The sequence below is a fragment of the Arvicola amphibius genome, chromosome X, assembly GCF_903992535.2.
Source record: "Arvicola amphibius chromosome X, mArvAmp1.2, whole genome shotgun sequence".
Classification (NCBI taxonomy): domain Eukaryota; kingdom Metazoa; phylum Chordata; class Mammalia; order Rodentia; family Cricetidae; genus Arvicola; species Arvicola amphibius.
Window position 1 is genome coordinate 112,638,860 of NC_052065.1, and position 17,070 is coordinate 112,655,929.

General features: G+C 37.8%; 1 protein-coding gene across 6 annotated transcripts in view; it reads left to right on the forward strand.

Annotated features, from left to right (window-relative positions):
• Positions 1-17,070, forward strand: part of Klhl13 (kelch like family member 13) — a 168,355-nt gene that overhangs the window by 133,420 nt on the left and 17,865 nt on the right. For all 6 annotated transcript variants that reach the window (XM_038316433.1, XM_038316432.1, XM_038316435.1 and 3 more), the window contains 2 exons: positions 9,506-9,638; positions 10,219-10,415. In XM_038316433.1, coding sequence (XP_038172361.1) covers positions 9,506-9,638; positions 10,219-10,415 — 330 coding nt within the window. The remainder of the gene's footprint in view (positions 1-9,505; positions 9,639-10,218; positions 10,416-17,070) is intronic.

The window sequence follows — 17,070 nt, forward strand, 5'->3', positions numbered from 1 at the left end:
TAGCTATATATGCAAGTTGTCATTGATATAAACCATATACACCGTTTCCTAGATATTGGCTATACTTATTTAAACTCATGGAAAGTTAAAGAACCTTTCTGTTCTTGCATTGAGACTGGTAATTGACACTTTCCCATCTCTATAACTAGTGCCTGTCCCTCTGATCTTTTCATGTTTTTCTTAATTTTGGCTATTTATTTTCTATGCCTAATTTTAGTGCTAAAGTCACTGTAAGGTATAATTTTGTAACCTTCAGTTATTACCTAACTAACAGAATGTTTAAAAGTAGTTTGTTTGAAAGCTTAGGCAAATTAATGTGTCTTGCTTTCCACTGGTTTAGGTACATGGGGTGTTAATGTTAAAGTTGATGTTTAGGTTGTTGGTCTTGGGATGTTGACGACCTTTATCTCATCACAAAACTTTATAATTATAAAAGGCACAGTTTTAAAAAGGTGTTGAAGGTGTTGATAAGCCCAGTTTGTCACTGAACACCTTTGATCCCAGCACTCAGGAGTCGGATGGATCTCTGTGTTTGAGGTCAGCCTGGTCTACAGAGCAAGTTCTAGGACAGCCAGAGTTGCATAGAGAAACCCTGTATTAAAAAAGTTAATATAAACATAATGAAAAGTTACACATTATGAAATAGCTCTAGTAATTTAGATTACTATCTAATTAAGATATTACAAATTAAGATTCTATCAAAATCATACTTTTCATTTATTTTCTGTTCCTTCATGCCAACTAGAATAAAAAGAACTCATTCTGCATCTTTTCTGGGGGAAGCACTTCTTAGTTCTCCCAGGGTAGGGTACAATGAACCATTCTTATGCTTCTAATTGATAAATATCTTGAAGATGTGTCTAAGACATCCCCTTTCAGTTGTGTTATTATCCAACCCTTCTTTTTCTTTTTCTCTTTTCTTCCTTTTCTTTTTTCATTTTTTGCATAGGGTTTCTTCACCCTCAAGTATTTTCTTTAGTTTTTAATGTTTATTTTATGTATAAATATGTTTTGCCTGCATGTATATATGTATGTGCACTGTGTACTTGCCAGGTGCCTGAGGAGGTGAGAAGAAGGTGTCAGAGCTGGAGTGACAGAAAGTTCTGAGCCACCATGTGGGTGCTTCCACTTGATTATTTCTTTCTGTGACTTATTGCACTGGCGGGATCTGGAGAAAAATGTTGAGTAGAAGTTCTTAGCATGTACATATTGTGTCTTCTTGATTTTAAAGGAAAGCTGTTAGTTGTCAGCTATGATGTTATGGTACTTCTCAGTTGGGCTTTTTGTTTATAGTTTTTTCCTTGTTCAATTCTTTTTTTACTTTAAATTTTGTATTCCTTTTACCTATCAACCACAATTCCCCCTTTCCTTCCCTCCCCTGGCCTACCCATTTTCCCCATCTCCCATCCACTCCTCAGAGAGGGTAATGCCTCCCATGAGGAGTAAACTAAGCTTGGCATATCTAGTTTAGGCAGGACCAAGTTCTTTGCCCCTTCATCAAGGCTGAGCAAGATATCCCACCATAGGGAATAGGCTCCAAAAATACCAATTCACGCACTGGATAGATCCTGGTTCCACTGCCAGGGGCCCCACAAAAGACCAAGTCACACAACAGTCATTCACATTCAGAGGGCCTAGTTAGGTCATGTGCAAGCTCCCCAGCTGTCAGTCCAGAGTCAGTGAGCTCCCACTAACTTGGGTCAGCTGTCTCTGTGGGTTTCTCCATAATGATCTTGACCCCCGCCCCCAACTTCCTCATATAATCCCTCCTCCCTCATCAGTTGGACCCAGTGGAGCTTGGCCCAGTGTTTTACTGTAGATCTTTGTATCTGCTTCCATAAGTTACTGGATGAAGGTTCAATGCTGACAATTAGGGTAGTGACCAATCTGATTACAGGAGAAAGCCAGTTCAGGCACTCTCACAACTATTGCTAGTAGTCTTATCCTTTGTGGGTTCCTGGGAATTTCCCTAGAACCAGGTTTCTCCCTAACCCTATAATAGCTACCTCGATCAAGATGCTTCTTTCATTGCTCTCTCTATCTACCCCCCTCCAACTCAACCATCTCATTCCCTCATGTCTATTTATCTATTTCCCTTTCCTAGGGTGATCACTGCATGTCCCTCCTAGGGTCTTCCTTGTTACCTAGCTTCTCTCTGGCTGTGGATTGTAGTCTGGTTAGCCTTTGCTTTACATCTAATATCCACTTAGGAGTGAGTACATACTGTGTTTGTCTTTCTGGGTCTGAGTTACTCAGGATTTTTTTTCTAGTTTCATTCATTTGCCTGCAAATTTCATGATATCATTTTTTTAACCACTGAATGATACTCTATTGTATGAATGTACCCCATTTTCTTTATCCATTCTTTAGTTTGGGCCATCTAGGTTGTTTCCAGATTCTATTACGAATAATGCTGCTATGAACATAACTGAGCAAATGTCTTTGTGGTATAATTGAGCATTCTTTGGGTATATGCTCAAGAGTGGTATTGCTGGATCTTTTTTTTTTTTTTTTTTTGGTTTTTCGAGACAGGGTTTCCCTGTAGTTTCTAGAGCCTGTCCTGGAACTAGCTCTTGTAGACCAGGCTGGCCTCGAACTCAGAGATCCGCCTGCCTCTGCCTCCCGAGTGCTGGGATTAAAGGCGTACGCCACCACCGCCTGGCTTGCTGGATCTTGACATAGATTGATTCCCAGTTTTCTAAGAAATTGCTCATTAAGATTTTAGTACTTTGTTTTATTCCTTAATCCCAACTTGATATTGGGCTTTCCCCATGCCTTCTTATAACTGTTAAGATGATCTTTCTTTCCAAGTCTTAATATGGTGACTTTTTTAAAAATTAGACTTTCATTGCTAACACTACTTTTACTTGGAGATATTGGTCATACTATACTACTGCTTTTTACATTGTCAAATTTGGCATGTTAATACTTATTTTTATATTTATGATCTTAGTGAATTTGTTTTTATTCTTTCTTTATGAGTCATTGTCTTTCTATGTAGTTCAGTCTTACTTCAAACTCACAATTCTCTGACCTCAACTTCCTGGGCATGAATATTAGGATTATAGTCATGTACCACTGTGATGGGCATGTCTCAATGGATTTTAATGTTATATTTCTTAAGTTATATTTGTCTGGTTTGAGTGTTAAGGTAATGACTGGGGCTAGATAAGGCACTACATACCTGTGATACCATCACACAGGAAATAGAGGCTGGAGAATTATGAGTTCAAGGCTAACCTCACTCATGTAAGTAGTTGGAGACCTAGGCTACATGACACATTTTCACAGAAAAAAAGACAGTAAAGAAAAAAACTAACAAACCAAATACAATGCTATAGATAGCATGTATAAAATCCAAGAATGCTATAGATAGCATATATAAAGTCCAAGAATGCTATAGATAGCATGTATAAAATCCAAGAATGCTATAGATAGCATATATAAAATCCAAGAATGCTATAGATAGCATGTATAAAATCCAAGAATGCTATAGATAGCAATAGGAATAGGAATAGGAATGCTATTGTTAGCATGTATAAAATCCAGGAATGCTATATATAACATCTATAAAATTCAGGAATGCTATAGATAGCATGTATAAAATCCAGAAATGCTATATATAACATGTATAAAATTCAGGAATGCTATAGATAGCATGTATAAAATCCAGGAATGCTATAGATAGCATGTATAAAATCCAGGAATTCTTGCCTGACACTGTACCCCAACATGGAGATTTTTAGTCACAAAACTCAAGTTTTGACTTCATGTGTTTTGCAACTATGCTTTTAGAATAGAAAAAAATTATTTTATATTCTCATTTAATTGATGCCTGTGTCACAAGATGACTCACATTATCCTTGCTAATAGTCCCTGCTCTTAAATCTGTTTTGTCTGATACTATGTTTATGCCAGCTGTATTTTAGTTTTTGTCAACTCAGTATATTTTACCATCTTCTTATTTTATAAATTGGAACATACAGTGAAAGTGATTTTTACTTGGATATAATACAAGTATGTGCATTGCAAATATATCATTTCACTTAATCATCATAATTATGAAATGGAATTGTTACATGACTCCAACTTACTTCTTATTACCTCTTGGTAGTCCCTTCTCCTAAATCTTGGGAACTACAGTCTATTTTCTGTCATTGTTTCTGTTATTTTGGAAAAAAACCTCCAAAGTATCATACAACCTATAAGATATTGAGATTAGTTTCTTTTACATAGTCCAGTCGTTTAGATCCGTTCACTTTGCCGTTTATGTTTAGTTTGCCCCCTTTTAATTGTTGAACAGCGTTTCACAGTGTGTCTCTGTGGTGTTTCTTGGCTATACTTCACGTTGATCATCTTCCCAATACTTTCCACTCACCAGGGCTCTCTTCTTGATCCAAAAGCTGAGGCTTCAGTCCCTGCTGTTCTATATACATACCGGAACTACACCCATGTCTTGATCCAGATATAAAGAAATAAAAAGTGAGCACGTACCACATGGGCTATCATGCATCCATCCTATGTTAGTGGCTATTTGCAAAAAGCACGACACAGCCCAAGTTTTGTTAACCTTAGTCTGCTGGCAGGTGGGGGTGGGGGAAGGAGTGCATGAAAAGGCATCTCTCCAGACGTATCTCCCTGGTATCTAGTCCTATAAACTTAATTGTCTTGGTCTTTTCAAACTGAATTTTGCCTGGGTTCCCATTGTACCTCTTTCTATGCTGTGTATTATGTGACAATTATGCCTTCATCTAATTTTTTCTCATCTTTCACAAATGCTGCTCTTTTGGTCTTAAAAACCATATTTTTTGTATGTTTTCTCTTATTTTTAAGGTATTTCAGGAGGTAGAATGAAGAAAAAAAATCTGCTGTTTTCTTTACCTTCTCTAGAAACAAAATTTTATTAGCTATATTTAAATGTTAAATCTTGAGACACAGAGCAAAATTGCCTAATTGTTTTAGGGAGATTTGATTGGTAATAGCCTTATAAAGGAGGTTTATGAAGCATAATTTGGATTATGCTTTGGAGGTGGGAGGACATCAATGTGAAAAGGAATGGCATAAATAAAAAGTAATAGAAAAGGAGTAAGTCTGGGTTGGATAACCTGATATGATGGGTTACAATACACAGGGTAATAAAACTTACGGGCGTATAGTTGGGTTAGAGCCAGATTTGAGAAGTCTTAGCACAGTGATAAGAAGCTATCAGATGTTTCGAAAGTGCAAGCCGTGATACATAATGATAACAGTTTTTCATATTAATGTAAAATTTCATGTCCACTCTATATATCCCTTTCCTCTGAATCAAATGAAGAGCAGCCACATAAAAACAAAGCTCATATTATTTTGATCAAATACATGCTGTCTACTTAATAAATAAACCCATGACTTGACCATTCTTCTTCAATACTTGAAAGCTTCCACCCTTGTTTTTAAAAACCTATTTTCTGTTGGTAATTTTTTTATTGTTCTTGTCAAGATGAGTTTCCTGTTGCTGCTCATTGTTTTTGCAAAATTATACTCCTCACATTAGTTATAATATACTACTACTAAATTCTTTCCAATGCAGAGGTTGGTGGAAATATTTACTTGTCTCATTATTTCTAATACCATACCATACATCACAGTTGCTTTTTTATTTGTTTTGTTTTTTTGAGACAGGGTTTTTCTGTAGCTTTTGAAGCCTGTCCTGGAACTAGTGCTGTTAGACCAGGCTGGCCTCGAACTCACAGAGATCCTCTTGCCTCTACCTCCCGAGTGCTGGGAATAAAGGCGTGCGCCACCACCGCCCAGCTCAGAGTTGTTTTCTGCATGATGGTATTATATTTCATTTGAATGCCAGTGCTCTCCAACCAGCTTTTAAAGTAATTTTTTTTTTGCTTTTTCTATATTAGAATTTTATAACATCAACTTATTCTTTCCTCTTATACAATAATTTTGAAAATTGTTAGATGAGTTAATTTGTGTCTGTCTTTTAGGATATGTATATGTATATATATATATATATATATATCTTTGTAATATTTGAAAAATTGATTCATTGGTTAATTTCAAGAAGATAAAAACATTTTAGTGGTTTTTTGTTCCTAAAGAATATAGAAGAAATAGAAAAAAGATGTAGGGGGAGTTATAGAAGGGGGAAAAGTAAATATTCAGGTCCTGAGAACAAATAAGTTCCTTTTACATCAGAACCAAGGCCCAGAGAAACGAAGTAGGTAGAGAAATAAGATAGGTGCTCAAACTGAAAGGTGAAATTAAATTAATGGAAGCAGTTTTAAGGACACACTTTAAGTTAACTAGAAGCTAAGCACTGTCCATAAAACAGAACTCTGTATGTGGAGAGCGGTGGGCAACATAAGTTTATAGAAATTATAGAAAAGGAGTACAAAGTTGGTGGGAGGAGATTAATTTCATAAATAAAGGACACACTTTGTGCAGGATCTCTAAGATGATTTCTAAAGTTGAGTGGAGGAAAAGATGATGAGAAAACTGGTAAAGTGGTAAGAGGAGACTGTAAGGTGCCAACCCGTATTTGACTCGTCTACAGGGCAACCCCTAATCCAAAGGCTCAGGGGAAATCACAGAAGAGATGGTGGGGAGATTGTAAGAGCTGGAAAACCAACCCGAAAGTCTGCTTTAAAATAGTGTCTCCTATATAAGACATGAAAACTGCAACCATGAAATCTCAACGATATGGTTGCCTAAACATGACCTGTGTAATGACGTCATCTGATGTTCTAGTGTAGATGGGGAATTCTCTCAAGGCCCCATCACTAGATGAAGAACTACAAACATCAGTGGCTGTTGGGAGAGAGAATGAGTCTTCTCCAAGTACAAGCCCTCTGATAAATTATCCACTCCCAAGTGGTACAGCCCTAAACACAAAAGCTGCTCTAAAATGGACTCAATAGGGTGTGGCTGAGGGTGAAGAAGAGATCAGTAATTTCAGAGAGAGTGGGTGGGAGGAAAACAGGAGGAATGGGGTAAACAAGATGTAAATACAGTACTTGCATATGAAATTCTCAAATTAAAAAAGTAAGTGTGAGAATGAGAACAAAAAGTAGATATATTGAAGGCAGATTCAAATGTCCCTCATGACACCAAATTACTGAGAAAGGTTTGACTTTTTCCATGATAGTGTAAATAGATCCAAAATGATTTACTTTGTGATAAGGATAAAGTCTCTTGATACCTTAAGCTGAGCTGAGCCAAGCTGTCCATATGTGAAGGAATGAGCCATCTGTCCACAGGAAGTTCATCGCTGCACCAATTGCAATTGCTGTGCTATGTCGCCACATGAGATAGTATACAACCTCTAAGAATGAAGTTTGTCTTTGCACAAGGCTATTCATTGCTATGTAGACATGTGCCAGTACACCTGTGTTTATCCGTATGGGTTTTGACTTTTAAAAAGTGTATATCTATAATTTTTAACCTCAAGTTTATTTGTGGATGAAAGGGAAAACAAGCCAAGCTGTTGAACCCAACCTTTCCTTCCTAAACACTGGGCTTTAATTCCGTTTTTCCTCTCGTGTTCAACCTTTACACTCTGAGAAGCAAGCACTGTCAGCACATTCCATTTCATTCTTGGGAGAAGCTAAGCTTCTAGTTCCTAATTAATATGACAAAGGGCTAACGTTTTCCCCACCATGCTGACATGACTTTAAAGTACTAATTGACAGCTTCTGAATGAAATGGAGTTTTGTGAATATCCTAACTTGAACATTTACTGCAAAGTATATGCGAAAGCACCCAATTCAATTCAAAGGTTCTGGTCCTGAACCCTGCCAGCCAAGGGCATCTCCTTATCAGATGATTGACAGTCTTACCCCCACTGAAGTGTGCTCATTCAGTACTTATGCATACTTACATAATTTTAAAAGTACCTCCCATAAACTTACTGAGCTTTGTACACCTTACATGAGTAATAAAGAACAGTCTTAAGTATTGAGAACACTTTCTCCAAGTTGACATTGCTTTGGCTAGATACATTGTTCCTCGATTACATCTGCTTTTCTGACTAAGAGAGGCAAGGGATGAATTACAGAGGTAGGGTGTGGAGTATTTGTGTTTTCAAAGGAATGAGGGCATTTATGAGCAGTTTCATAATTATGAACAATACATGCCATTCATTGGCAGAGATGCACAAATATAATACACAACCCTGTCCTAAAGTATGTGTATAATGTGTAACTATTTTTTTCTCCCTAGAGAGACAGTAGTTGGATCAGATAATCTCTTTGCCATTTTAGTTCTATTAAACCACATATTTACTTTTAAAAGCAATCTTAAAATTATGATGGGGAGTTTAGATTGTGGTTTGTATTATATTTATGTGTAGAATCTTTTCAGAATTGCATTCTTAGTAAATTATACCTTTTGCTTCTTAAATCTGTGAAACATGATTTTATTTTACGTTTTGAGATCGTTAAAATACAAAGGGAACAGCATAATCCTTTATATTGGCTCTTATTATGTTTATTATAATCTTAGAAAGTGATCTGTGTTAGTTTCTACCACCCCTGATTTGTTTTATAAATGAACGTTTTTATGAACCTACAGATTGAGTCTTGCCAAATTCTTCCTTTTTGCCTCGTTATTAAATTCTGTATAGTTCCCCATTAGAAGCTTGCTGTGACCTTTTTCCATTTTAATAAAGCAAATTATAAAATTCATCTTGTAAAACATGCTGTGTGGCATACATACATCGTTCCATCTGCCATTGTACTCTTCAAAGCATTCTCCTAAGAGTAGACAAACCTCAACTCCTTGTTTGGGGTTCAGAGGAAGGAGTTAATCAACAGGTACTTTTCTCACTGGGACCTGTCTCTCCTCTCCCCTGCAGGGGCTAGCCTGTTCATTCTCTGCTAATCCTTTAAGCCCTTGGAGACAATTAAGCCTCCTGTTGGGACTCTCTACACTCCTTTTTATCAAAGATAATTAAATCTCTGACTTGAAAGATAATTGGCCAAACAGCAGCAGCAATAAACTGAATATTGGAATATTTAAAGCTAAAGCGTAATCCTTAATTCTCAGAGGGTAAAGAATTCAGGTGATAGAATGAACTCCAGTCTTGCACTTGATACAGATAGATACCCTCTCCTGTATGTCTCAAGGAGGGAAAAGCCATCAAAATGCAAAATGCAAAAAAATGGATAGTCTTATTGCAGTACTATCCATGTAATTATGGGAAATGCTTTATTTTACATATGGGGAAAACAAGTATAAATGATCATTTTTTTTCTTCAAGCAGGGTAAATAGATAGATAAATTCATATATCTCCCTTCTTTGTTCTTAATGTAAATTAGCCTTAATATTCTATTTTTCATTCTGTGAAATGTATGCACACATCAACAAAGCAGTTTTTATTCTTTCGGAGCACTCTTTTGGCTCTGTTTTCAAAATACACTGGACCTATGAGCATGCAGACAGAAGCTTAGCACACAGGGATTGTGATGTTCGTTTCCCCCTTGATTCCTGGCTCAATTTATGTGCTTGTTACAGGGCTTTGACCAGCTTCGCCTTGATGGACTGCTTTGTGACGTGACCCTGATGCCAGGTGATACAGATGATGCCTACCCTGTGCACAGAGTCATGATGGCATCTGCAAGTGACTACTTCAAAGCTATGTTCACAGGTAGGTTGCCTTTTGACACCCTGCATTCACTTTAAGACAGCAGAAGAAAGCTTCGTCTAATTATCTTATTGTTATTATTTCTAACCCCAAATCCAGTATTTAGCTCTGTGTCATTAAAAAAAATATTTTCAAAAAAACATCTTGCCCAGTCTGTGTGGTTGTGTTTGCTGCTGCTCTGGCAAGGGAAATTGAAGCATGTTTTGTACCATCCCTTGTACTTCATATCCTTTCTTTCTTTAATATCAGAGACTCTGTGCTCCTATAATGTGGCCTTTAATCCATCAAAAGTGACAGGAAGTGACAGGAGACCATTTTAAAGGACTTGTATTATGTATGATCTCCATCAGTATAGACAGAATTTTCTTCAAATGCTCTTTGAACTGTAAAAACATGTAAATACCCAATTGTGGAATGGATGTGTACTTGAAGTAAGACTTGCCCTTGCTTTTACTGCATCTAATTAGCAATAGAAGTGAGTTTGACCTGGGTTACCCACCTTCATTGAATTGACTGTCTCAGCAATAGATGTGAGTTTGACAGGAGCCCCACCTTCACTGAACTGACTGTCTTTTCATTTAAGGTGGAATGAAAGAACAAGATTTAATGTGCATCAAGCTTCATGGCGTGAGCAAAGTGGGTCTAAGGAAAATTATTGACTTCATCTATACTGCGAAACTTTCTCTCAACATGGACACCCTTCAAGACACACTGGAAGCGGCCAGCTTTCTTCAGATTCTACCAGTTTTAGACTTCTGTAAAGTGTTTCTCATATCAGGGGTAAGATGTTTTCAAATCTTCTTTTTCTTGTGGTAGATGCTCATAGAGAGTCCGAGAAGGGCTCCTAAAGTCAATTCTATAGACATGTGAAACTTGTCAGAAGAAGCTGTCATATAACATGTGGTGTGGGAGTAAATGGAAAATAAAGCAGGTGAATTTTACAAAGCAGAATTACTTAAGAGAAGGCTTCCATGGACCTGGGGGGAGTTGGGAGGACCTTGGTCTTAGCATAGAGTGGGGAACCCTGATGGCTCCTTGGCCTTGAGAGGGAGGGAGGGGAGGTATGGGTGGAGGGGAGGGGAGGGAAGGGGGAGGAGGAGGGGAGGGAGGGGGGAGGAGGAGGGAAGGAGATGGAAATTTTTAAATATAAAAAAAAATAAACCATGAGGAAAAAAAAGATATAATTGTCACTACCAATATTTGTGAGAATGTAATTTTCAATAAAAGCTGATATCATCATGCAAAAAAAAAAAAAAAAGAGAAGGCTTCCATGTGGTCAAATGATGTGAAATCCTAATACATTTGAAAATATAACTTGTTTTATAATTTTGTATACTTTATTTTGGTTTATTCATTTCAGTGATTTTATACATCATTTGACTTACTTTTACACAGTAGTCTTTTATAGAATTAAATTGAAAAATAATCTGAGCTTCTAGAATTCTATTGAAACTAGCTTTACAATTTTTTTCCTCTTTGATTCTTGATCTTAAGAACTAGCAGTTAAATGCTAACTTTTGCAAAGACGTGAATCTTGACTCCTTAGAACATATCACACTGTGTAGGGGTTAGCTTTTTTTCTAATCAACTAATAACTTTTTTCTATTCATTTATTTATTTATTTATTTATTTATTTTTATCCATTAAAAAATTTATACTTCCTTCCCTCCTCCCATTCCCTCCCACTCCCCCAAATACCCTTCTCCCTCCCCCTCCCTCTTTCTTTATTTATTAATTAAAAATTTCCACTTCCTCCCATCCTCCCATTTCCCTCCCACTCCCCCCTCTCCACCTCCCCCTTGCTCTCCAGTCCTAAGAGAAGTCAGGGTTCCCTGCCCTGTGGAAAGTCCAAGGCCCTCCCTCTTCCATCCAGGTCTAGGAACGTGTGCATCCAAACAGATTAGGCTCCCAAAAAGCCAGTACATGCAGTAGAATCCAAATCTGGTGTCATTATCATTGGCTTCTCAGTCCGCCCTCATTGTCAGCCACATTCAGAGAGTCCAATTTGATCACATGCTCGTTCAGTCCCAGTCCAGCTGGCCTTGGTCAGCTCCCATTAGATCAGCTCCACCATCTCAGTGGGTGGGTGCACCCCTCGCGGTCCTGACTTCCTTGCTCATGTTCTCTCTCCTTCTGCTCCTCATTTGGACCTTGGGAGCTCAGTCCAGTGCTCCAATGTGGGTCTCTGTCTCTATCTCCATATATTGCCAGATGAAAGTTCTTTATCAATGGCTTCTCAATCAGCCCCCCATTTCAGCCACATTCAGAGAGTTCGGTTTGGTCGCATGCTCATTTGGTCCTGGTCCAGCTGGATTTGGTGAGCTCCCATTAGAACAGGCACACCGTCTCAGTGGGTGGACCAACCCCTAGCGGTCCAGACTTCCTTGCTCATCTTCTCCCTCCTTCTGCTCTTCAGTTGGACCTTGGGAGCTCAGTCTGTTGCTCTGATGAGGGTCTCTGTCTCTATCTCCATCTGTCGCCAGACGAAGATTCTATGGTGATATTCGAGATAATCATCAGTGTGTTAGTGGAGCAAGGCCAATTCAGGCACTCTCTGCTCTGCTACCCAAGGACCTAGCTGGGGACCTCCCCGTGGACACCTGGGATCCACTCTAGAGCCAAGTGTCTTGGCAACCCTAAAATGACTCCCTTAATGTAGATAACTTCTTCCCTGCTCCTATATCTGCCCTTACCCCATCTCCACCCTCCCACTCCCCCAAGCTCTCCCCAGTCTTTCCCTTCTCCCTTCTCTCTTCCCCTCTCCCCTTCCCCCAAGCCCACCCCCACCCACCCCTACCCCCATGCTCCCAACTTTTGCCCATCAATCTTGTTTGCTTCCAGTTTCCAAGAGTATCTATATGTTTTTCTTTGGGTTCACCTTGTTATTTGGCTTCTATAGGCTTAATGTCCTTTGTTTATGGCTAGAGTTCACTAATGAGTGAGTACATACCATATTCATCTTTTTGAGTCTGGGTTATCTCACTCAGGATAGTGTTTTCTATTTCCATCCATTTGCATGCAAAATGCAAAATGTCATTGTTTTTTATCTCTGAGTAGTATTCTAATGTATAGATATTCCACACTTTCTTTATCCATTCTTCCATTGAAGGGCATCTAGGTTGTTTCCAGGATCTGGCGATTACAAATAATGCTGCTATGAATAGTTGAACAAATGCTTTTGTAGTATGATTGGGCATCTCTTGGGTATATTCCCAAGAGTGGTATTGCTGGATCCTGAGGTAGATTGATTCCCAATTTCCTGAGAAACCGCCACACTGATTTCCAAAATGGTTGCACAAGTTTGCATTCCCACCAGCAATGGATGAGTGTACCCCTTACTCCACATCCTCTCCAACAAAGGCTATCATTGGTGTTTTTAATTTTAGTCATTCTAACAGGTATAAGATGGTATCTCAAAGTTGTTTTGATTTGCAGTTCCCTGATGGCTAAGGAGGTTGAACATGACCTTAAATGTCTTTTGGCCATTTGAACTTAGTCTGCTGGGAATTCTCTTTTCAGTTCAGTACCCTATTTTTAAATTGGGTTAATTAGAATTTTCATGTTCAGTTTCTTGAGTTCTTTATATATTTTGGAGATCAGACTTTTTTCTGATGCGGGGTTGGTGAAGACAGTCACTGTGTTCCTACTAAAATAATATTTTATTTTAGTCAAGGAAATGTAAACATTTCCTGGCTTACACAGAGATGACAAGATATCTCCAGTTCCTCGAGCCTGCTTTTGTCATTAAAATTAGACTGATAGTAAAATTTTATTTATTTTCTAATTCATTATTTGATAGATAATATATTTTCCTATAATTGGTTTTAACTAATGTCACCTTAATATTGATAATTTGCTCTTAGGCCTTTTAGAAATTTTGAACATGAAATCTTTCTTAAAACACTGAGTTTGGAGAAAATATTTACCTAATTATTTTATTAATAAGGTGCTTCTTATCTATCAACAGATGAATCAACAGTACACAAGGTCTATAAGTACACAAGGGAATGATGGAAAGAAAGCTTTTCTATCATTCACAGTTACAAGGATAAGCCTGGAATATAATATGTTAAGTGAAATAAGCCACACATAGGAAAAAGAATACTAGCTGTTCACACTCATATGTGGAAGCTAGAAAAGTGGAACTCACAGAAGCAGGAAAATAGTGATTAGCAGACCCCAGGGACTGTAGGACTAAAGGAAGTTTATGGAGAAATTGGTTAGGGGATGCAGAAATAGAGTTCCATAGGCATATCCTGGTGTTCCAGGACAGCACATTGGAGTGACTGTTTCTAATAATGTTTCATATATTTCCAAATAATTATAAAATAATTTTACAAATGTCTTTACAATGAAGAAACGATGAATAATTAAGATAAACGATACTAATTACTCTAATTATTGCATAACATATATGTATTGAAACATCATATTGTACCAGCAAATTTAAATAATCAATATATGTGTTAATTCAAAATAAGATAAACAATTAGGCATATTAAACAAAAACATTTTAAAAAGGAAACTTTCGATAATACAGTCAATGCCCATTTAATTATACTATTAAAATCTGCTTTTAAAATATATTTCTTTCTATTACAGAGTACTGAAATGAGTGTCATAATTACTTGTACAATTGAAGCTAATTGCTATTTTAAAGATTTTATGACTGTGCGGTGCTATATTATTGACTGTATCACTGCTGCTCAGTAGTCTGAATGAAGTTTATTAGTCTCTCATGCTGTTTGCCAGCATTGCTAAATTTGTGTATTAAGTTTCATTTCAGTCCTGCTATGCAAAGCCCGTACTCTTAACAACTGGTTTTCCTCTGTTTGTTTTGTCACCAACAGCATGTGACAACTTCAGATAAACTGTGGATGTATTGAATATATTTTCATAATGTCACAAGTTCAAGAATTAATTTAGTAGTAACCCTTAAAGCTTACGTTGACAGACTCTCTACATTGCTTTCCTCTGAGCTTAACAGCTCATCGTGCCATGATTTCATTAGAAATAGTGATTATCAAGAAGCATTGTAGACATATTATATAACAGAAGTTTGGCATATATAACTTCACATATTATGATCAATCACTTTACCTGAAAGAAGACCAAATTGAGAGAGAGAGAGAGAGAGAGAGAATGAATTTATGTATATTTTTATATATGCATACATTTTTTTAAGACACAGTCTCACTATATACCTCTAACTGGCCTAGAACTCTGTGTGGATCAAACTGTCCTAACACTCAATAGAGGCCTCTGCCTCCTAAATGTTGGAATTAAAAGCATGAACCACCACGCCCAACAGTATTATCTATCTATCTATCTATCTATCTATCTATCTATCTATCTATCATCTATCTATCTTCTATATCATCTATCTATCTATCTATCATCTATCTGTCTGTCTGTCTGTCTATCTATCTATCTATCTATCTATCTATCTATCTATCTATCTATCTATCTATCTACCTACCTATCCTCTGTATCTATCTATCTATCTATCTATCTATCTATCTATCTATCTATCTATCATCTATCTTCTATATCATCTATCTGTCTGTCTATCTATCTATCTATCTATCTATCTATCTATCTATCTATCTATCTATCTATACATCCATCCGGTTTTTTTGAGACAGGTTCCTTCTGAGTAGCCTTGGCTGTCTTGGAACTCACTTTGTAGACCAGGCCAGCCTTGAACTCAAAGAGATCTATTTGCCTAATGCCTCCCAAGTGCCACCAATGCCCAACTAAACCAACTGTATTTAGTGTTAGTATATTTCTATCAGAATGGTGCAGAAGAACGTTTCAAGATTACTCTAAAAACAGTCTTATTTAAAGATGGGATGATAGTGGTTTTATATGTTTACAGTAATTCAAAAGTTGTTTCTTTAATTGCTTGAAATGCTTGCTATAACTAGGGCTTTTAACCTTGAGATGCCTTCTTACCACGAACAGTTAATAATGTCTTGAGGATTGTATTCTTTGCTCTTAGTATCTTTAGCAGAGACCCTGCACCATATCCAGTGAGGGGGCTTGATAGGAGCGATGTTTCCTTGTGCTACGCTCCATCTTCTGCCTCTGCATTGCAGAGATCCTCTTCTGCGACCTTCTAGGACATTCATCTTTTCCAGAACATCATTCTGCTTTGTTTGTGCTTCATCTTGCTTACTGAGAATGTGTCTGTGTTCTTTTGTGGTGGCAATCTCCTCTCTCATGGTCTTTGAATTACTTTTTAGAGAATTGGTAGATGGTTAGTGCCAGGATCTTTTTTTCCTGATGCTTTGTTTCCTAGTTAAACCACTCTTCACCTTTGAGCTCTTTCTCCCTTCCTTCTCAGCAAGTGAAACTGAAAAAGGCACTAGGTACCTTTTCTACTTTGAACTTCAATTCTCAACATACTATGACTACTTCACATAGGACGACTTGTTTTTTAGTTATTCCCTGAGCTAAATTATTATGAGTAATTTCTTTTTTAAGATTTTTTTTTTATTAAAAATTGCCATCTCCTCCCCTCCTCCTCCCCCTTCCCTCACCTCCCCTCCACCCATACCCCCACTCCCTCCCTCTCCAGGCCAAAGAGCCATCAGGGTTCTCTACACTATGTTGAGTCCAAGGTCCTCCCAACTCCCTCCAGGTCCAGGAAGGTGAGCAACCAAACTGACAAGGCTCACACAGAGCCTGTCCTTGTCGTAGAGACCAAGCCCATCGCCATTGTCCTTGGCTTCTCAGTCAGCCTCCACCATCAGCCCCTTTCAGAGAGTCCGGTTTGGTCAGATGTTCCATCAGTCCCATTCCAACTGGACTTGGTGATCTCCCGTTAGTTCTGTCCAGCCATCTCAGTGGGTGAACGCATCCCTCATGGTTCTGACTTTCTTTCTCATGATCTCTCTCCTTCTGCTCCTCATCAGGACCTTGGGAGCTCAGTCCGGTGCTCCAGTGTGGGGCTCTGTGTCTATCTCCATCCATCGCCAGGTGAAGGTTCTATGGTGATATGCAAAATATTCATCAGTATGGCTATAGGATCTGGCCTTTTCCGGCTCCCTCTCCTCAGCTGCCCAAGGAAGTAGCTTTTCTTAAGATGATCCTATGTCTTAAAGACTGTGCTGAAGACAAATGATTTGGAGGAAATAGGCTTCACGTTTTTAATGACACACTGAAATATTAGCTCAAATAACTGAAGTGTCAATTGAGTTGGAACCTTGAAAAAGAAACATTGCTTTTAATTCATAACCATGTGTGTGGATGAAGAACAGTGGCTAGTAGAATGTGAACTGGCAAATTAGATCCAGAAAGATTTATGTAGTAGTTTTGAATGATAGCTTTACATATGATAGCAAAGTCATTTTTTTTCATGTTAGTTAGAATTCCACTTCTGTGTAACAGAGCCTGAGGCTCAGTAGAAGAAAGTCAGCTTTCTGTCCAACTT